Source organism: Symphalangus syndactylus, chromosome 16 (assembly GCF_028878055.3).
Source record: "Symphalangus syndactylus isolate Jambi chromosome 16, NHGRI_mSymSyn1-v2.1_pri, whole genome shotgun sequence".
Lineage (NCBI taxonomy): Eukaryota > Metazoa > Chordata > Mammalia > Primates > Hylobatidae > Symphalangus > Symphalangus syndactylus.
In genome coordinates, this window is record NC_072438.2 from 15,402,279 (window position 1) to 15,423,981 (window position 21,703).

Below are 21,703 nucleotides of genomic sequence, written 5' to 3' on the forward strand. Positions count from 1 at the left end.
CCCAGCGGAGGGCACTCTGAGGAACTCAGGGAGGACAGAGCCACCAATGGAGGCTCTGAAGAACCACACGGAACCATGAGGAACCCAAAAAGCTGTGACAAGAGGGAGAAATAAGCTTCAATTGTGTTAAGCCACTGAGTTTATCGATAAGGCAGTGTCACAATCTTTGGCAGACTGTATCTGCCAAAGATGGGCTCCACAACAGTACCCACCCCCCAAGCTCTTTGTAGGATTTGGTTGATGAGAAAAACCACACTTGTAAAATATCTCAAAAGGTTTATTCTAAGCCAAATATGAGTGGCCATGGCCTGTGACACAGCCTCAGGAGGTCCTGAGAACAGGTGCCCAAGGTGGTTGGGCCATAGCTTTATACATTTTATGGGGACAGAAGTTACAGGCAAATACATGAATCAGTATATGTAAAGTATACATTGGTTTGGCCCAGAAAGGTGGGACACCTTGAAGTGGGTGGTTGGTGCTTCCAGGTCAGAGGAGGATTCAAAGATTTCCTGATTGGCAATCGGTTAAAAGAGTTAAGCTTTACCTGAAGAGTCAGAGTCCGCAGAAAGAAATGCTTGAGTTAAGACAATGGGGATGTGGAAGCTAAGGTTCTTGTTACCTAGATGAAGCCTCCAGTTAGCAGGCTTTAGAAAGAATAGATGTGCATGTCTCTGGGGACCTTAAAAGGGATCAGACTCTCTGGAAAAGAGCTAGTAAGGAAGGAGATTCTCTAGAGAATGCAAGTTTCCCCCACAAGAGATGACTTTGCAAGGCCATTTCAAAATATGTCAAAGAAAATTTATTTTGGGGTAAAATACTTTAGTTTCCTTTAGGGCCTGCTCTGTGTCGTGTGTTGCTATACCGGAGTCACGTTAGAGTCGGGTATCTGATTGCTACGAAGAGTGTTCTGTCAGTCTTAGGAGGATCTCTATGTTAATGTTAATGCTGGTCAGCTGTGCCGAAACTTAAAGGGAGCAGGCTATAATGAAGCATGTGTGACCTCCCACTTCCCATCATGGCCTGAACTAATTTTTTGGATTTCTTTGGGGTCCCCTTGGCCAAAAGGGGGTCCATTCTGTCAGCTGGGGCTTATAATTTTATTTTTGGTTTACAATATGATCTTGACATTCTTCCCATTGGGAGATAGGGTCTATATCTCCTTCCATTGAATCTTGTTTATTTATTGTTTTTTATTTTATTAATTTTTGTTTTTTTTAGAGATAGAGTCTTGCTCTGTTGCCCAGGCCAGAGTGCAGTGGTGGACTCCTAACTTACTTCAGCCTCAAACTCCTAGGCTCAGGTGATCCCCGTGTTTCAGCTTCCTGAGTAGCTGAGACCACAGGTATGTGCCATCATGCCTGGCTAATGAAAACTTTTTTTTTTTTTTTAAGATATAATATCTCGTTATGTTGCCCAGGCTGATCTTGAACTCCTGGGCTCAAGGCATCCTCCCACCACCACCTCGCAAAGTGCTGAAATTATAGGTGCATGCCACCATGCCCAACTAACTTTTCTTTTCTTTTTTGTGGACAAGATCTCTCTATGTTGCCCAGGCTGGTCTCAAACTCCTAGCCTCAAGGGATCCTCCCAAAGTGTTGGGATTACATGCATGAGCCACTGTGCCTGGCCCATGGGTGGGCTTGTGACACACTTGTTACAAACAGAATGTAATGAAAGTGGTACTGTGTGACTTCCATGACATCCATGTTCACTGGAGCACTCATGCATGGAGGCCTGAGTTGCCCTGTCAGCAGTCCAACTACCCTGAGGCCACCATGCTGTGAGGAAGCCCAACCAGCCCACATGGGGCAGACCACACGGAGCAGCTCAAGATCACCATGCTGTTTCAGGTGCAGCCCCCCATCTGACTACATCCACATGTGAGACCTCATGTCATTTTCTCTCCCGCCCACTGTATCACAGCTGTGTAGGGTTTCATTTGTACTTTCCTCAAGGCTCTTGCATGAGCTCTTGCTGCAGCTAGTCTCAGGCTTGAAGCTGATACTCACAACCCCCTCCTGGATTATTCATTCAGATCCTTTTCACCCTCAACTAGACCCATGCTGGACTAGATAGCTTACCTGGTGGGTTGCCCCAGATCCTCACCAACGAGGCTGAGCCCCTGGTGACCATTCCCTTCTTGAGCCATAGCTGCTTACTTGCCTATTTGCTGACTACATCAGGTGAAAGAGTCCTGAGGGACACCCATGTGGGTGGCACACAGTCTTCTCTGCTTCCATTGCGTGACAGCAACCCTACCTCCTCTGACGGTTCAGGTCAACTGCCCCTGCTCGATGGGTGACTCTTCCCCTGCCTACTGGTGTCTTGACATGAGTAGCCTGGCATGACTGGTGTTGCTTGGTGGAAGCATTCCCCTTTGGAAACCAGAACCTCTGAACCTGCAGACTCCGCAGTTGTGTGGACAGGAAGCACAAATTCTCCAAGTAGGTCACTGAGAGTGATGCTAAATTAGGCGATTCCTGCTTCCATTCTTTGGTTCTTAGGCCCAGGTATTTTACCCACTGGGGACACTGTGTACTGGTCATTGACTTGGGGTGTACATACACCCTGGAGGATGGTGCCCTTGCTTCACAGGTGGCACCTCCAAGCTGGTTCTGTGGCTAAGCCTTCAACTGGCCACTCCATTCCCCCATCAGCCAGCAGCCTCTGGGTGGTACAGCACGTAATAGGACCACTAGACACCATGAGTGTGCCTGCGGTTGCACCTCTTTTGCTGTGAAGTGGAGCCCTTGGCCTGATGCGATGTTACACCCTCGTGTGGGGCCCTAATACTGGAGCAAGCCGGCCACCATGTCATGAGGACTCTCGAGCCATCTGTGGAGAGGCCCACCTAGGGAGGAACGGAGGCCTCCCACCAACAGCCGGCACTGTCTTGCCAGCCCGGGCGTGAGTGCCTTGGAAGCAGGCCCTCCAGCCCAGGCCCAGCCATTCCAGAGGACATCCTGACTGCAACCTCAGGGAGGCCCACGAGGCGCAACACACAGCGAAGCCACCCTGGATTCTTCACCTGCAGACACCAGGATGATCATAAACGTCTATTGCTGCTTTCAGCCACATTTCTTGAAATATTGGGGTATTTTTCCCTAGTGTCTGGTTACCTGAGTCAATGAGCATCAGTCCTGTTGGGGAAGGAGTAGGGGATTCCCATAGGCCTTTGACACGATGTTGCAGAGTCTTTCTTCCTGGGAACACGCTTTTCCCTTCAGTAGATGGGATTTGGACTTGAAAACTGGCTCAGGTCTGGACACTGGGGAAGGGATCAGAATTTCTCTTTGGGTGGCTACCCTCAATCTCCTAACCCCGTCTGCCTTGATTTGTCCAGAGAGGATGGGCCAAGTCTCACCTGTGTCAGTCATCCATCTATTTTGCCCCTAGGGTGCCGCTTTCTTTCTTCCTTCTTTTCTTTCTTTCTTTCTTTTCTTTCTTTCTTTCTTTCTTTCTTTCTTTCTTTCTTTCTTTCTTTCTTTCTTTCTTTCTTTCTTCCTTCCTTCCTTCCTTCCTTCCTTCCTTTCTTTCTCTCTCTCTCTCTCTCTTTCTTTCTCTTTCTCCTTCCTTCCTTCCTCTTTCCTACCTTCCTTCCTTCCTCTCTTTCCTACCTTCCTTCCTTCCATCTCCTTCCTTCCTTCCTTCCTTTCTTTCTTTCTTTCTTTCTTTCTTTCTTTCTTTCTTTCTTTCTCTTTCTCCTTCAGTCCTTCCTCTCTTTCCTTCCTTCCTTCCTTCCATCTCCTTTCTTTCTTTCTCTTTCTTTCTTTCTTTCTTTCTTTCTTTCTTTTTCTTCCTTTCTCTTTCTTTCTTTCTTTCTTTCTTTCTTTCTTTCTTTCTTTCTTTCTTTCTTCTTTCTCCTTCCTTCCTTCCTCTCTCTCTCTCCTTCCTTCCTTCCTTCTCCTTCCCTCCTTCCATCTCCCTTCCTTCCTTCCTTCCTTCCTTCCTTTCTTTCTGTCTTTCTTCTTTCTTTTTTTTCAGAGTTTTACTCTTGTTGTCAAGGCTGGAGCGCAATGGCATGATCATGGCTCACTGCAACCTCCACCTCCTGTGTTCAAGCAACTTTCCTGCCTCAGCCTCCTGAGTAGCTGGGATTACAGGTGCCAGCCACCATGGCCCGGCTAATTTTTTTTTTTTTTTTTTTAAGTAGAGACGGGTTTCACCATGTCGGCCAGGTTGGTCTTGAACTCCTGACCTCAGGTGATCCACCTGCCTCAGCCTTTCAAAGTGCTGGAATTATAGGCATGAGTCACCACACCCAGCCAGGTGCCGTTTTCTATCAAGCATCTCCATGGCTTGCCGTGGACCTCACTGCGTTCCCGCCTTGATGCTTGTTAAGGTGATTGCACTGACCTTGCTTCCGGTGGTTTGGTGCAGGCTCCCAGCCCCTTATTTCTGGATCCTCTTATTCCCAGCACTCTCAGCAAGCCTGGTTCTGTAACGGCACCTCCCACCACCCACCCTGGCCTATGGTGGACAGCCCCACCCCTGAGCTACCTGGTGAAGCTGGTGCTGGGTCAGTGGGACGTCCTCGGTGGTGTCTTGTGGAACGCTGTCACCTGGTGGGTTTTCTGCCTGCTCCGGGCCATGCCCACTTCCCTGTCTTTTGATCCCTTCTTCTGTCATCTGCCATCTTTCTCCAAGTTTCAAGAGCCACTTCAGCAGTGCATTAGCGCTGTCTCCTGCTGTTAAATCCGGCATGACTGGTGTCTTAGTCATCTCGGGCTGCCATAAGAAGAAGCCACAGACTGAGCGGCTCAAACAGCAGACATTTATTTTCTCCTGGTTCTGGAGGCTGGAAGTCCAAGATCAAGGTACAAGCAGGATTGGTTTCTGGAGAGAGCTCGCTCCTTGGCTTGTAGATGGCTGTCTTCTCTCTGTGTCCTCACATAGCCTTTCCTCTGTGCATGTAAGGCAGGAGGAGAGGGGAGGGGAGGAAGAGGGAGGGGGAAGAGAGAGAGAGAGAGAAAGAGAGAGAGAGAATGAGATCTGGTGCCTTTTCCTCCTTTTCTAAGGATACCAGCCTTATTAGGTTAGGGTCTCACCCTGATGGCCTCATTTCACCTTAATCACCTCCTTATAGGCCCTATCTCCAAACACAGTCATATTGGAGGTTAGAGCTTCCACCTATGAATTTTTTGGGGGATACAATTGAGTCCAAAACAACGGGAGAAGTCCCCCATTTCACGAGCTCTTCCTGCACTTGATCCGGTCCCAAGAGCACTGTCCCACCCCCACTGCTCCATGCTGGCTGGGTCCATAGCTCCTTTGGGGTGTAGTCTTGTCCTCCCTGGCTGGCCCAGCATGTCCCCAGGTGGGTGTGGTTGTGACTTAACCCCAGTGATGAATCTGGTGGCCGGCACAGGTTGTAGGTGGGCGTGGTTGTGACTTAACCCCAGTGATGAATCTGGTGGCCGGCACAGGTTGTAGGTGGGTGTGGTTGTGACTTAACCCCAGTGATGAATCTGGTGGCCGGCACAGGTTGTAGGTGGATTCTGAGGGCAGGATGTTTGGTCTTCCACTTTGAAGGCTGCGGTGTCATCTTGAGGCAAGGAGAGCCTGTTATCCTCTGAGGGAGGACTTGGGCACTTCTGCAGGCCCAGGGGGTCCAGGTAAATCTGGGGAACCACAATTGGAGACTGTGCATTCACCCAGACATCCCATCGCGCTCTTCTTGGAGTCCAACTCCCTTGTGATCAGGTCTGGAAGCTTGGCATTGCAGACCTGACAAGGTTGGGGACCTGGCCTAGTCTGCAGCACCCCTCTTCATAACTAAGCCCTGGGCTGGTTCTTGCTTTTTTTTTTTTTTTTTTTGAGACAGAGTTTTTGCTCTTGTCTCCCAGCCTGGAGTGCAGTGGCACGATCTCGGCTCACTGCAACCTCCACCTCCCGAGTTCAAGCAATCCTCCTGCCTCAGCCTCCTGAGTAGCTGGGATCACAGACACCTGCCACCACGCCCAGCTAATTTTTGTATTTTTAGAAGAGATGGAGTTTCACCCTGTTGGCCAGGCTGGTCTTGAACTCCTAACCTCAGGTGATCTACCTGCCTCGGTCTCCCAAAATGCTGGAATTACAGGCGTGAGCCATGACACCCAACGGGGATCACATTTCAACATGAGATTTGGCGGGGGCAAATATCCAAACTCCATCAGGAGGGTAGGGTAGGGGGTACAGTTTTAAATTGGGTACAATTTAAAGGGGTGCAGTTTTAAATAGCAAAAGCCGCATTGAGAAAGTGACATCTGAGCAGGAGGTGTGGAAGAGGGCGGTGTGGATGTCTGGGGACCAAGTTTACCAAACTTACTGGGCAGCAGTCACTGCAAGTGCAAAGGCCCTGAGGCAGCACCATGCCTGGTAAGCTCAGGAGCCAGCAAGGAGGTCCCTGTAGCTGGAATGGAGGGAACCAGGGAAGAACAACAGGAGGGAAGGTTCTAGAGTGGGGGGCCGTGGGCAGATATGGGGCTTTGTGGGACTTTGGCATTTACTCCGAAGGAGATGGGAGCCATTGCAGGATTTTGAGCAAAGAGTGAGGTGATCTGACTTATGTTGTAAGAGGATCCCTCTGACTGCTGTGTTGCTGGGTGGAGAACACACCAGCCCCGGCCGGGGCAGAAGTGGGGAGACCAAGTAGGAGGTGTGTGCAATAGTCCAGGTGAGACATGACGGTGGCTGGGACCTGGGAATAGCAGTGGGGGTTGGTGACACATGGTTGGGCTTGACTGTGTTTTGCAGGAAGAGCTGACCGAACCTGCTGATGAATTTGATGTGCTGTTTGAGCCGTGGGGAATCAGGGATGATGGTGTGGTCTAGGTACAATGTGCACAGGCCCATGTTGATACAAAGCGTTTATTTCATTTCCCCTTGGTCTCTTCTAACGGCTGGTCTGAGTTGGTTTCTTTTTCCTCCTCAACTGTTTTCTGAGCTGTACCAGCACTGAGAGAGTGTCCATCCTGGCCTTGGGGACACACCCTTCTGTGGCTGGGGTTGGGGGAGGGGATTCCTCACTGCAGTGAAGTGGAGAGGGTCTCCTGGGTTGGGGGAAGTGTCTGGGCAGCTTCTGTGACAATCTCAGATGAAAGTTCAGCTTCACTTCATGGGGGGTGGCATTTCACTGCAGGGACAGACTACAGCCTAGAAACATTTCTTTCTAAGAACAGGCTCTGGCGTGCCCAGCCCGAAGAGGCTATTTTAGGTTTTGGGTTCTGTTACTTTGGTTACTAGTAGCAAATTGTTGTCAGAAAAAAGCTGATGCCAAATGTGTATCCCCCCCCCAGCCCCCACTCTGATGAGATGTTCTGCAAAATGCTTCTCATCTGAATCAAAGCTCTGTCATGAAAAACGCAGGGTCCAGAGGGGCCTATACAGCAACATGGACTCTTTCAGATCATGCCAGTGTTCTCTGGCATTGATGCTCCTCGAAGCAGCCATCGCTGCCACTGCAAAGTGTAGCGTGTGCCCTCGCCCTTCTTCACCAGACTTGTCCCAGGTGACTCACAAGGAGCCACAGCCTGACCTCTGCAGGTGTGAGAGTTTGCGATAGGGGCCCACCAGTGCCGTCTCCCGTTCAGTCTGGACCCTGTGACATCAGCACTCTTCATCCCCCTGAGCAAGTGGGACAGTTCTGGGGGACTTCCTCTTGCTTTAATGGTCAAACCGCTTGGGACTACGTCCAGTGCCAAATGATCTTCCCGATCAGCAGCATGGACCCTGGCATACTCCTACCCCCAAACCTTCTAGGGCTACCCAGTGTCACTCTCAGGAAGCCTCATCCTCAGCCTGCATTGCAGACAATTCAGGGTTTAGCCCCGACTTGCTTTTTTGGCCGTACCTCCCACATGCTTGTACTACATTCCTTCCAGCAACTGCAACCAGGCCCCATGGCTCCCCATCCTCACCCCCCTTTCCTCCTCTGTGTGTCTCTTCTGCCTAGAATGAGCTTGCTTCCTTTGGCCACCACCCTTGCATGGCTGGATCCTTCAAGTCCCTTCCTACCGCAAGCCCTTTGCACATGCTCACCCTCCTCCCTGGAAGCGCTTCCTCCACTCCGCGCAGTGGACTGCTATTCCTCCTTTGTGTCTTGCACATAGAAAGCCAAAGAGGCCGGGCGCGGTGGCTCACGCTTCCAATCCCAGCACTTTGGGAGGCCGAGGCCGGCGGATCACGAGGCCAGCAGATCGAGACCACGGTGAAACCCTGTCTCTACTAAAAATACAAAAAATGAGCCAGGCGTGGTGGCAGGCGCCTGTAGTCTCAGCTACTCGGAGAGGCTGAGGCAGGAGAATGGCGTGAACCCGGGAGGCGGAGCTTGCAGTGAGCCGAGATTGCGCCACTGCACTCCAGCCTGGGCGACAGAGCAAGACTCCGTCTCAAAAAAAAAAAAAAAAAAAAAGAAAGCCAAAGAGCGTCCATGAACCTCCCCTCTCCATAGCATTGATGGCTGTACAGAATTCAATAGTAATGTGTGCATTTGGTTAACATCTTCCTCATCCGCTACTACACCATATGCTCCATGAGACTTTGTTTTGTTCACTACCAGATTTGGCACCTGGGAGAAAGGAGGGGCTGTCTACCTTTTGTCAAAAGAACAAATGAATGTATTATTACCTGCGTGCCTGTCTCCCTTGCACACTCAAGGAAATGGGCTATGCCCTGGTGTGTGCAGAAAGCCCAGCTGAGGGGCTCATCCCACCTCCACAGCTCACCCGCATGTGAGCAAGTCACTTAACCCTGGGGCAGGGACGATGCATCCTGTGGCTCCTGGCAGCCTGACCCAGAGCCTCCAGGTTCTAACCTTTAACATGGGGATATTTATGCCTATTCATAGGGTTGTTGTAAATAAGGAACTAGGCCATGCCAAGTGACTGCCTGGGACCTGACTCAGGTCCACCCCACCTCAGGCTGCAAGGCTGCCCATGGGACCTGTATTTATCAGGAAACCCCACCATGCCCTGACGCTGTGCCAGGTGGAGGGCTGGGAACTGAGAGAATAGGGGCTGATGCTGCTGCAGGATGACCTCGTGTTGGAAGACAGGCACTGCCCAGGGGAGAGGCTGCTCTGGGGCTTTTGGGGCTCCTGGGAGGGCCCTGGAGGCCTTCCTGGAGGAGGAGGTGAAGAAGTTGGATTTTCAAGGCCAAGAAGGAAGAGGGAGGGGGTCAGAGGCTTAGAAGGCAGATCCCTCCTGCTAGGTGAGGTGTAGATGGACTGGGGTGCAGCTCACGGGCCTAGAACTGGGCTAAGGTGGGGTGGGGTGGCCTGACCTTTGGCCTGGGGCCTGCAGCACTCTTTGCTTCCCTCTGCTCTCCTTCTTCTGCTCCCTGGAGAGCCTCTCCTTAGCCATCCCCGCTTCTCTCCCTTCCTGGGAGGGGAGGGGAGGAGAGGGGGGAGTGGGAGGATTAACGTGTGTCCCTGTGGCTGTCTGCTTCCACTTTGTGCACACTGGCATCATGGGGTTCTGTGCGCACTTAGGGTGAGAGGCAGCTGGGACCCCAAGAGGGCCAGCGGCCCCTCATGCCTTAGGATCACCCTGGGAGCACACTCTCTCCTCCCTCCTTGGATGGGCTTCTCTAGCCCTGGCCCTTCCCGCGGGACGTCCAGCCGCCTCCTCTCGGCGTGGCAGATTGCTCTTCCTCCTTCGTCTGTTGCACGTGGAAGGTCGGAGGGCGCGGCTGTGAAGCTCCCGTTCCTCCTCATGGCATTGATTGCTGTCCCCTTCGCACCCGGTGGGGGGGCGGGGGTGGGCAGCGACCCCGGCTCCCAGCAGGGCGGGTCTGGGGAAAGGCAGGACGCAAAGGGGCTCAAACCAGAATCGCAATCTGGAGCTGAAGCCCCGCCTTGGCCGCTTACTCCGCCTGAGTCCCTTTCCCTCTCCGTGCCTCAGTTTCTCCTCAGTAAAATGGGCATCGCCGTCAGGCAGGCGGCCCTCGCGTGGTGACGGCTGGCAGAGGCGGCTGCCGCGGGACCGGTGGGTGGGGCAGAAAGGGACGCTTCAGTCCGTGGCTACAGCCCCAGCGCCCGCACCCACACCCCGCCCTGCGCCCGCACCCACACCCCGCCCTGCGCCCGCACCCCGCGCCTCTTACCCGGTGCCCGGCCCCGCGCCCCGGGATCCGCGCCCTGCGATCCGCGCCTCGCGATCCTCGCCCCGCGCCCACCCTCGGCGCCCGCAGCCGCACCCCGCGCCCCGCACCCGCGCTCCGGGCGGAGCCTTCTGGGCGCGCCTCCCCGCCCGCCAGCCCGCGCAGGGAGCCGAGCCCGGAGGAGGCGGAGGAGGAGCGGCCGCCACGCCCGGCCCCCGGCAGCCGCCCGGAGGACGCCCGTCGCGGTCGCAGCCTGCGGAGCCGCCCATGGCCCAGCAGCCGGGTTAGCCTCGCCGCGCGCCCCCGCCCCCCGCTCCCCGCCCCGGGCCCGCGCTCACGCGCCCTTGCTGTTTTGCCAGCTGACCGCGCCCCCGCCGCGCCCGCCGCGGACCAGGGCTCCTGGTGCCTGTGCCAGCTCAATGGGGCCGCCGACCTCGAAGTTTCCGAAGGTAAGCGCGGGCTGCAGGGCGCCCGGCCCCGCCGCTCCGGAGCCGCCCCGCGCCCACCCCGCCTCACCCCCAGCCCCGCAGGACCTGACCCTGCCCGGGGACGCGGCCCTCGGGTGCTGGACTCCCGCGACTGGAGGAGAGGGCGCGTCTTCGCGGGCCAGAAGCGGGACTCAGAGAGCCCGGGCACCGACCCCGGGGCAGTCCTGGGGCAGGGCTGGCTCTGCTAGGGTCCGAAGTGCCGGGGCCCTCCGCAGCCCGTGCTCCCGACAGAACCGGCTTGGAACCTCCAGCACTTGCTCGCCGCGCGAGCCCGGGCAGATCGCTCCACCGGTGTCAGCCACAGCGTCTCGGCCGAGAACCCGCGCGCTGGAGCCCCTCGCTCGCTGCCCGGCTGAAGGTGCGGGCGCGGGGTCCGGCTCTGAGTCCGGGGTAAGACCCAATGCGGCGGAGTTCAGTCCCAGCCGCGGGTACCATCCAGCAGCGTCTACGCGCTCCTCCCGCTGCCCGCGCCGGTGGGTGCTGAGTCAGGCCCGGCTGCTGCTCTGGTTTGGAGAAGCTTTTTTTTTTTTTTTTTTTTTTTTTTTTTTTGCTGGCAGGGACAGTCCATGACAGTGGCGCGCCCAGAGCCCGAAAAGCGTTGGTGGGATGGACAGCTGCTCTCGCACCCTGGGAAGTGACCCGGGTTGGCTTTTATGCGGAGGGTCCCAGGGACAGGGACCACACACTCTGTGGCCCCAGACGCTGCCCCGCCTGGATTGAATCCTAGCTTCACCCTGACCGGCCGGGTGGCCTTCAGCAAGTGGCTTATTCTCTCAGGGCCTCAGTTTCTCTTCTGTGAAATGGGGATGACGTTGCTCAGCGGGCAAGGTTGTGGCAGAGATAAAAGAAGAGGCCTATGGGGGGTACTGGTGAGGGCCCAGGAATCTGTTTTTGCTTTCTTCCCTCCCCCCCTTCAGGGGCCCAGTGAGGTGGGTGATGGAAGGTAAAGAGGGCTGGTGGACCCGGGCAGGGTGCTGGCCTCTGTCACTTTATATAACAAACACACTGTTCCAAGAGCTTTCAAATATCCACCCCCCACCCCCCGCCGACTCCGTTGAATCCTCGCCACATTATCCCCATTATAGGATAAGGAAACTGAGGTGCAGAGAAGTTAAGTAACTTGCCCGAGGCCACACAGCTGCCAGTGGCAGAGCTCCCGAGGCTGTGCTTCTCCAGGGCGAGCCCTCCTTGGCCTCTGCTCACACTGTCATGGGAAGACATCACAGGGACACTGTCAGCAAAATGGAGGGGACGGGCTGTGGCAGGGAGTGGGGCCCGCTGCCCACAGGTGAGCTCCTCTGTCAGCTCTCAGTGCCCCACAATCTGCTGCAGCTGCCTCCTCAGTCTCATTGTCCCCCAGGCTCTGACCACGCCCTGGCCGCCTGCTTATGCTCAGCTCCCTCCAGGCCCCTGAATGTGTCTGTTTCCCACCTCCCTGCTGTGGAGCGGGTTTCCGCCCACCTGGGATGCCTTCTCTGTCCCAGGTGTCCTCACCCCGGGGAATACCCTCACCCCTTGAGGGCAGGGACTACATCCGGTCATGTCTGCAGGACACTGACTGTGCTCAGCAAATCGCAGCTTCTCAGTATGGAATTGTTGACTGTCGATTAGTGAGTGCATGAGTGAGTGAATGCCACATGCCTTTCTCTGCTTTTGAGAAAAGGGGTAGGCAGGCTCGATGTGGAACCTTCTCCAGCTCTCGTAGGACTCCCTAGAGCCTGCTTGTGGCTGGCAATGGGTCACGGAAGATCTTTGGGCTGGGAGGCAGTCCCTGGGTGCTAAACGCCAGTGTGTGTATGTGTCCATGTATGTATCTGTGGGTGTTTTTGTGTATCTATGTGTATATCTGTGTGTGTGTATCCAAGTGTGTCTGTGTATGTCTGTGTATCTCCATGTCTATATAGGTGTGTGTGTGTGTGTGTTTGTGTCTCTCTCTGCGTGTGTAGCCATTAAACTCTTTTTGGAATAAAAAAATTGCAAAATGAATGCATGATCACATGCATCTTGGAAAAACATGAAACAATATGGAAATAGTTGGAGTAAAAGATGCAAGTCCTCCCCTCCCCCTCCCCCTGCCTCCTTCCCACCCAGGACCAGCTACATAATTTGTGGGGCTCAGTGCAAATGAAAATGCAGGGCCCTGTGTTCAAAAAGTAGGGGAAAGTGTGGTTAAAAGTATTCACTTTCTTCTGCACTCTCTCTCCACCTGTCATGGTGGTTTTATTTCCTGTGTAACATCGTGTTCCTTTGGGCATGGGGATGCTTGCAGGGTGAGTGCAGACTCTTGCAAGACACCTGTCTTCTGGCCAGGGACAGGGAAGTTGAGTGTTGAGTCAGGCATCTCCCCTTCCCACAGGTCCACAGGCCGATGCCCCAACCCATGGCAGACAGGTAGCCCACAGGGCATTGCAGCCTCGGGGTTGAGACACAATTGGTACATGATGTTCCCGCTGAACTGCCCACCGAACACACAACGGCACTGCCAGCCCAGGGAAGGGCGGTCACCGCCATGATCCACCCCAGGATGCACTGGGGTGCATACACTCCTAGACCCAGGCCCTTGCCAGGGGAGAAGGGCAGCAGTGACACTGAGACCAGGCACAAAGAGGAGGAAGGGTGGGCTCCAGGGTGCCAGAGGCCAGGGGAGCAGGCAGCTGAGAACCCGGGTTGGGGAGGCGGCAGGAGGCAGGAGCACACGCTCCATGCCCACAGCACAGGCTCTGCTGTTCCATCAGACATCGCTTAGGAAACACACATTCAAACATACAGCTATCAGGAATTTTATGACTCTGCAGAGCCTTAAACCCCAAGCATGAGCCCCTTCCAAGCATGAGGCCTCTGTGGCTGCATGGGTCACACACTTGTGAAGTGGGTCCAGTTCCAACCCCATGGCTGTGGATAGGCACAGAGCTCCAGTAACGGCAGCCTACACTGAGAGGTGCTTTGTAGGATCCAGGGATGCTTCCAGTGCGTCCTAGGTATGAGCTGCTTTCCTTCTGACCACAACCCGCTGAAATAGGCGCTCTTGTTGGCTCCGTTTTACTGAGGCACAGAGAGATTAAGCGATTTGCCTGAGGTCCCACAGCTATTAGTGGCGAAGAACCTTTCAGTCCTGCCCCAAGGCTTGTCCTTGTCACTCTACCCCACCACCTCTCAACAAGGGCCTGGAGCTCACTGCTGCTGTCAGAAAAAAAAGCAAATCTTATTTTTTTCATTTGCCGGTATGGAAATGCCCCTGGCTTGGAGTTGCTTCCAGAAAAACATAGAAGTTCCAGCCCATAGTCTGGTAGCCAAGAGCCTGGGTGGGCTGGGCCTGGGGGGCTGTGCACTGTCCCCTGCTTGCCCTCCTCCAGGAGTGTTCCCATGAGGCTCTGGGTCTTGCACGGGGCTGCTCTCTGCCCTGGGGCACCCCTGCCCCTGCCCCTGCCCTGGGGCACCCTTGCCCCTGCCTTGCCTGGCTAACGCCTCAGCCTTCAAGGGCCCCAGGATGCCTCTTCCTTGGTGGGCTTCCCCTGTGGTTCCCCCAACACCTTAAGGGACATGTCAATTTCAACGTGGAATCCCCAGGGTTTGACTTGCCCCTTGGGGTCACACACCACATGTTTGAGGACTGAATGGATGAAATGGCCTGAAATCTGATTAGCACATGGAACACAGTTCGGGAAGGGGAGCTGTCTTAGTCCGTTGGGGCTGCCATAACAAAACACCATATAGCCTGGGCAGTTTATGAACAACGCAGGTTTATTTCTCACCGTTCTGGAGGCTGGAAGTCCAAGATCAAGGCATGGCGATTCAGTGTCTGGTGAGAGCCTGCGTTCTGGTTCATGGATGGTGCCTTCTCGCAGTAGCCTCACAGGGTGGAAGGGGCAAATGAGCTCCCTTGAGTCTATTTTAAAAGGGCACTAATTTTCTCCTATTTGTTTCCCCAGTGCCCAGCTCCTCATATCTCACATTGGGGGTTAGGATTTCAACATAGGAGACACAGGCATCCAGTCCACAGCAGGGGGGGATTTCCAAGGAAGTTATGCATGGGGCAAGAATGGGGCTAAGGTGTTGGGAGTGTAGTTGGCACAGTAGTCACAGACGCTGCATGTTGCAAATTTGCAGCCCTGGGTGAAGTTTAATCTCTTTGCCTCTGTTCTGTGTGTGTATGTCTGTGTGTGTGTGTGTGTGTGTGTGTGTGTGCTGTGTATTTTTTCAGAACTGCCATTTATTGGGCACTTCTGTGAGCCTGGCACTGCACTAGCACTATGCACTGTACCCTCTATCTCACTTATCCTCACGTCAACCTGTGAGGGTGTGGACGCGCCCACTGCCCCCATTTTACAGAGGGGCACACTGAGGTGCAAGTCATGTGCTCCAGGCTGCTTAGCAGTGAGTGGTGGATCTGAACCTAGTTTTTCCTGCCTTGGCTGGACCGCGAGCTGCTCTCCCAGTGTCTAAATTTAGGTTCTGTTCTGTGATTCCTTCTCAGGAAACTGCTATTGTCAGGGCTGCCTGCTCATCAGAGCCCCCGTCTCAGCGCAGTGTTCCCCTGGCATTGCAGAGCCACAGAGCTGGGAGCCACTGTTGCTCTCTTTCCTGTGCACTCCTGACTGGAGGCTGGCGTCCCATCAGAGCCGCAGGGCTGGGTGGTGAATTCCCAGGATGGGCACCTGTGAGCGTGCAAGGTCAGAAAAAAGGATGACGCTGGGCTTTTTGGGATGCGATGGAGACTCACTGGGTGGGGCATCTTTAGATGGGAGGCCAGGCAGGGAGACACTGTGGAAATCCTTCTTTCCTGATCTAGAGTGGACCGGTTGCCCAGGTCTTCATTCCAGGCTTGGCCTGGTGCAGGGCTCCATGTTGAATGCGGTGTGGCTTCATGGTGGGGACACTGTTGCACTCTTTGCTGGCACTCCTGGTGAGAGGATGGTGTCCACCAGAGCCTCTTCCATTGTGTGGTTCCTGTCTGCCAAAGAAGCTTTCTGCGGCAATAATCTGAAATCCAACCTAGTTTGACCCGAGCACAGAGTTGATCAGGCTGAGTGTTGGGAAGCTCAGGGGATGCCCTGATATTTTAGGAGGCTGAGCACAGGTGGCCTTCTCCTTGCTAGGAGGCAGGCAAAGGTGGCAGGTAAAGGCTCACAAACCTGCAGGTCCCAGGAGTAGAGAAGAGGGCTCTTTGTAAGCCCTGAGAAAGGCTTCTCCTTGACCTTGCATGGGTGGCCTTCCCACTGCAGGCATAATTTCCCTGTCCCCATGGATGGGCTCTCCCAAGCAAGGGGATGGGGCCCCTTAAGTGACAGCCCCACCAGCACCCCAGGTCACAGATGGTAGCTGAGAGTAGTGTTAATCCTCTTAGCTGGCATTTATGGAGAACTTGCTGCATGCTTGGCACAGGCAGGGCCTGTTAGGTGTATCAGGTGCTCACTCGGTGATGGGATGCGATCATCACAGCCACTTTGCAGGTGATGCTGTGACATGTGGTGAGGTTGGGAGAAGTCACTGCCCCAATTCTCACCACCTGGGGCTGTCCTGCTGGGCTTGGGCACCTTTAAGAGGATGGGTGCTGAGGCTGCTCAGAGGCACCTGGCCACCTCCGTCCTCCTGCCTTCCTGTCCACAGGGGAGGAGGAGAGGTCAGGGGTGGGGCTGGGGAGGGTTTGCCTGGAGTCACACAGCAGGTGAGAGCAGAACCAGGGCCTGTGGGATGCACGTCACTCCAGGCCAGCATCCATTGTGCCCGTCCGTGTCGTCTGGGTCTCCAGTGCCCAGGTGGGGAATATTCTGCAGTAGCCCACCCTCAGATCTGTCTCCTCTCCTTCTTCATCTCTACTACCCCAGGTCAAGCCATTGTCTCCTCTTCTGGACTCCTTGAGAGCCTCCTAATCCAGACTCCCCTGTCAACTCCCTAAAATAACCATGCTGACCTCTGCTGTGCCCATCTCCACAGTGCTCACTACACAGCAGCCTTTTTCCTGACCTTGGTACATCCTGGGCTCTCTCCTGTCCAGGGCCCTTTGCCCCTGCTATTCCCCCCTCTCCTGGTGCTAACCCAGCACTCACTCTAACTCATCCTTCAGGTCGCAGCTTCCATGTCCTCTCTCCAGAGACCTTCCTTGCCTTCCAACTAAATACATCTCACCCAGGGAGTCTCCATCACAGTACTCCGGGTCCAATGTAATAATCTTTCTTTTTCTTTTCTTTTTTCTTCTTCTTCTTTTTTTTTTGCTGACCTTGCACCCAGCATCTCCTGACTGTAAGATCTGTAAGAACTCATCTGTGTTCTCAGAGCCTGGCTTATAGTTCCTGTTGTTGTAGATGTTGTATAATGCATCAGGTATGTTTGGATAACACCAATGAGTGGTTCAAATATTCTTCCCAGATTCTAATGTCAGTGCTGCAGGACCGCAATAAAGTGAATTTAAAGTGACTATTTCTACTCTTTCTCAGGAAAGGAACCTATTAGCAAGTACAGTGTAGTTAACAATGACCTCCTTGAAGGCTGGTACCTTGAATCCTCCTCGGTATCTTCTAAGGAGGCTTGTACCCCTTGTTCCTTTCCAGCCCCAGCTTCTTTCTGCCCTGATCTGTGCCTAGAACCTGATCCTGTCAAATTTACCACCTGGATCTCTGCTGAGGAGTCTTTGGGTGGGTTTTGCCCACAGGAGGCATTGCCAGGAGCTGGGAGGGCAGGTGGAGAGAGAGGTAGGGGTGCCGCCTCCTTCCCCTCTCCCTCCTTTGGAGGAAGGTGCAGTGGCTGCATCCTTCTGTAATAATAACCAACTCAGGGGCACCCCGAAAGATGCTTGCAGATTCTCCCAGGAGGCAAAACTTCAGGGGGAGAATCTGGTTGCTCATGCTGCTGGGGAGGAACCACAGCCTGGAGTAGGGATCTACACTAGTGCATGGGCTGGCAAGCTGGGCAGGGCTTGGGAAAGAACAAGGTTGGAGGATGATGACAAGGCCTGGGGAAGAGGTGTGTGGACGGGCCTCTCAAATGACTGCAGAGCATGAGGTATTTGTGCCCTGTAGTAGTCAGAGTTCTTCAGAGAAACAGGGGCCAATAGAATCACTGCACGTGTGTGCACACACACACGGAATTGGCTCACACAGTTATGGAGCTGAGAAGTCCCCTAAGCTCCATCTGGAAGCTGGATAACTAGTTGTTCTAGTCTGAAAGTTTGAGAACCAGGAAGGCTGATGTTGCGATGGTGTGAGTGCCAATCCCAGGGCAGGAGAAGACTGATGTCCCAGCTCCAGCAGTCAGGCAGAGAGAGTGAATTCTCCCTTCTCCTGCCTTTTTGTTCCATTCAGGCCCTGAACAAACTGGGGGAGGCCCATCCACACTGGGGATTACTTAGTCTACTGATTCAAATGCTCATCTCTACTGGAAACACCCTCATAGACACACCTGGAAATGATGTTTAGCATGATATCTGGGCATCCCGTGGCCCCGTCAAGTTGACACATGAAACAAATCCCCACGTGCCCCATGCAGATGCTCCCCAGAGGCATCCTTCATGCATGAGGCTCTCGGTCACAGGATAGACACGCTAGCCTGCCTGTGGGTGCCAGTCAGACTCTTTCCAGCCACCCCAGGGCTCGCTCTTGGGCACACACAAAAAATATGGCAGAGACGGGGAAACACACAGGCAGAAAATATGGCCTTCAACTCTCCAGGGCTGAGCTGGCCACTGCCACAGCTGAGGTCCCAGTCTCCAACATCAGGGGACAGCAGTGACTTTGGGTGTGGCAGCATTACCCGAGGAGACCAGCAAGCACCCGGGGGCAGGTTGGTTCCCTTGTTCTCGGGGGGGCGGATGCATAAGCCAGATACAGAATCGCCTTCCCACCCGCTTCTGTCAGCAGTGTCATTGTGGAATTCCTGATTCACAGTCACCGTCGCCCACAAGCATCACATCATTCAAAGGATTCCTGCGGTGGTGCAGAGCTGCGGCAAAGGGCCCTCACCCGTGGGGTTCACTCTCATCACCCAGAAGCAGGGAGAAGGGCCTGCAGCTGCAGGCCTGGCTACCACACCAGCCTCCAGACAGCACGCAGCAGGTGGGGCCTCGTCCTGTATGCCTTAGATCAGCGGCTGTTTTGTGACTGTCACCTGCACAGCCACATGCACAGGTTTGAGGACCAGTGGATGGAGTTAGGAGGAGCCCTTCACTGGCTTATAATCACTAGGGTGTCAAATAATTTCTCATCCAAACTGGGGTACCTTAGAGAATGAAAGGGTGTGTTACGAATGACTGCACAGGGCAGCCCCAGACATGGCCACTGTGTGAGTGTATTGGGGCGGTCCCGTGGTCTGAATGTTCCCATCTCTCCAGTATTCCTGTGCTAAAATCTAACCACCAACAGAGTATTGAGGGTGGGGCTGTGGGAGGTGATTAGGTCAAGAGGTCAAGAGGGTGGAGCCCTTATAAAAGAGGCCTGAGGCAGACTTCTACCATGTGAGGACGCAGTGAGAAGGCGCCGTCCTTGAAGCACAGAGCCCTTGTCAGACACCGAATCGAATCTGCTGGCACCTTGATCTGGACTTCTCAGCCTCCCCTCCAGAATTGTGAGCAATCAATTTCCTTCTCTCTTTTCTTTCTTTCTTTTCTTTTTCTTTTCTTTTCCTTCCTTCCTTCCTTCCTTCCTTCCTTCCTTCCTTCCTTCCTTCCTTCCTTCCTTCCTTTCTTCCTTTCTTTCTTTCTCTTTCTTTCTTTCTTTCTTTCTTTCTTTCTTTCTTTCTTTCTTTCTTTCTTTCTTTCTTTCTTCTTTCTTTCTTCTTTTTCTTTCTCTTTCTTTTTTTTTTTTTTTGAGATGGAGTCTCACTCTGTCACCCAGGCTGGAGTGCAGTGGCATGATCTTGGCTGACTGCAATCTCTGCTTCCTGGGTTCAAGCGATTCTCGTGCCTCAGCTTCCTCAGTAGCTGGGATTACAGGTGTGCACCACCAGGCCTGGCTGATTTTTGTACTTTTAGTAAAGACAGGGTTTCACCATGCTGGCCAGGCTGGTCTTGAACTCCTGACCTCAAGTACTCTGCCTGCCTTGGCCTCCCAAAGTGCTGGGATTGCAGGTGTGAGCCGCTACACCTGGCCAATGAGCAATCAATTCCTGTTATTCATAAACTACTTAGTCTAAGGTATCTTGTTATAGCCGTCTACAGACTAAGGCTGCCTTAACAAAGCACTACACACAGAGTGGCTTGAAGAAGGGAAATTGATTGTCTCATGGTTCTGGCAGCCAGAAGTCTGGGATCAAGATGACAGCTGGGTCGGTTTCTATGGAGGAATTAGAGGGGGAATCTGTCCTGTACCCCTCTCCCAGCTTCTTGTGATTTGCTGTCCATCTTTGGCATTCTTTGGCTTGTAGATGGTGTCACCATAGTGTCTGCCTTTCTCCCTGTGCCTGTCTGTCTCTGTGTCCAAATTTCCCCTTTGATGAGGGCACGCGTCATTTTGGATTAGGGGTCAAATCTACTCCAGCATGGCCTCATTTTAACTAATGATATCTGCAGTGACCCTATTTCCAAATAAGGTCACATGCTGAGGTACTGGGGGTTTGGACTTCAATATGAATTTTTTGGGGGGAGGGCACACAATTCAACCCATAGCAGTCACCCCCGATAACCCCTTGAACTAATTTTACTTCTAGTTCGTTAGGCGTGGTGTGTTTGGGGGTCCTGGTGCCCCAAGAAGGAAGGCTTCCATCAGGGAGCAGGGCCACAGTCCGTGAAAGTGGACACTGGGACCGAGGCCATTTGGGCCTCCTGCTGCTGCTGGGTGGCCTGGCAGAGAAGGGGGCACTGGGATGAGGGGTGGCTGCTCCTAGTTACCAAGGATAAATGAGGTCACTTCTTGGTGGTATCTGGGGCCCAGAGGATCCACGGGGATGCTTCTTAGCACTGACATCTGATAAAAAAGGTCTGCTGAGCATGGCAGCCCTGAACATAGAGATAGGAGCATGACAGACCCAGATCATGGGTGGAAGCTTGGGTCGTTCCCATAGGTGAAGAACCAGGTGTTCTGGCACAGGCAAGGTGCCTATCAGTGGGTGGAGGAAGAAGGACTCGCTGCTGATTGGCCCTTTTTCCCCTGCCCTCATCTCTCCTGGCCACCTTGAATGAAGGCTACCTGTGGTGGACAGCGTGATGCTGTAGGCTCCAGGCAGGCATCTGAAGTGGTGTCTCCCTCAATGATACCGTTGTTGGTGGGACCCCGTGCCTTACTGTGTTGGGCTGAGAGTTTCTTCCCAGATAGGGGGATGAGGATGTTTCCTGCCACAGTGGACTGCGCTGGATTTCTCCACTTGACCCGTAGATCTATTTTTCACCTTTCTCTGTCCAGTGTGGTGCCCTGGAGGCTGCATCACCTGTGGTCCCTGCCCTAAGGCTTCCGTGGAGTTTGGCCAGTGGGAGGCACCAGTCGGAGCTTGCAGGGCAGGAGGGAGAGGGAGAAACACTCCCCATTCTTCTCCCTGCTGTGGCGCTGCAATCCCAGGGTCGGCTGTGCTCTCCATGGTCATAGCTTGTGCCAGTGGCTCCTGTCTCATGGTCCCAGTTCTCTTCCCCTCCACCTTTCAGCCCGGGGGTAACAGCCTCCTGTCCTTGCCCCTAGTCCCTGGGTGCCCCAAATGCTTCCTTGGTCACTTCCTGTAGGTCACCTTTGTTTACTTCTCTTCTGTTGAACTATCTGGGGTGAATTTTGCCTCCGGTGAGACCCCAACATCTATGGAGGCCAGTGGAACTGGGGCATGTGTGTGGACGTTCATCCTGAAACTGGCTCTTGCCTCTGCTACTCACATGACATCAGGCAATGGCCCCACCTTCCTGAGCCTTATTGTCAAATTAGGACAATAAAGTTCACTTTTGCAGGATGTTTGTGAGTGTAATGGAAAGAATAATGCCCCCCAAAGATTTCCACGTCCTAATCCCCAGACCTGTGAATGTGTTACCTTACCTGGCAAAAGGGAGTTTGCAGATGAGATTAAGTTAAGGCTCTTGAGTTGGGGAGGTTGACCTGGATTATCTGGGTCGGCCTAATGTCATCACAGGGGTCCTTATAAGAGGGAGGTAAGAGGGTCAGAATCAGAGAAGGAGATGGGATGACGCAAGCAGAGGAGAGAAAGAGGAAGAGAAGGAGAAGAGAAGAGAG

At 53.8% G+C, this 21,703-nt stretch overlaps 1 protein-coding gene and 1 long non-coding RNA gene across 5 annotated transcripts in view; one reads left to right on the forward strand and one right to left on the reverse strand.

Annotated features, from left to right (window-relative positions):
* Positions 1–256: 256 nt before the first annotated feature.
* Positions 257–10,143, reverse strand: LOC134732791 (uncharacterized). Of its 3 annotated transcripts, none has more exons than XR_010116322.1 (2): positions 10,084–10,143; positions 257–4,904 (listed from the first exon to the last, which is right to left on the reverse strand). It is a non-coding gene; the product is annotated as an uncharacterized lncRNA (long non-coding RNA). The 3 variants fall into 3 exon arrangements; XR_010116321.1 differs by lacking the exon at positions 10,084–10,143 and adding an exon at positions 8,020–8,335; XR_010116320.1 differs by lacking the exon at positions 10,084–10,143 and adding an exon at positions 8,020–8,335 and having other exon boundaries at positions 257–5,621.
* Positions 10,144–10,332: 189 nt separating this feature from the next.
* The window catches only part of PPP2R2C (protein phosphatase 2 regulatory subunit Bgamma), a 242,700-nt gene continuing 231,329 nt past the window's right edge, over positions 10,333–21,703 (forward strand). Inside the window, exons 1-2 of one of the 2 annotated variants that reach the window (XM_055245412.1) lie at positions 10,333–10,363; positions 10,440–10,529. In XM_055245412.1, the coding sequence (XP_055101387.1) occupies positions 10,348–10,363; positions 10,440–10,529 (106 nt within the window). In that variant the 5' untranslated portion in view covers positions 10,333–10,347. Of the gene's footprint in view, positions 10,364–10,439; positions 10,530–21,703 lie in introns of those variants that run through there. The other variant, XM_055245414.2, reaches the window with a different exon arrangement.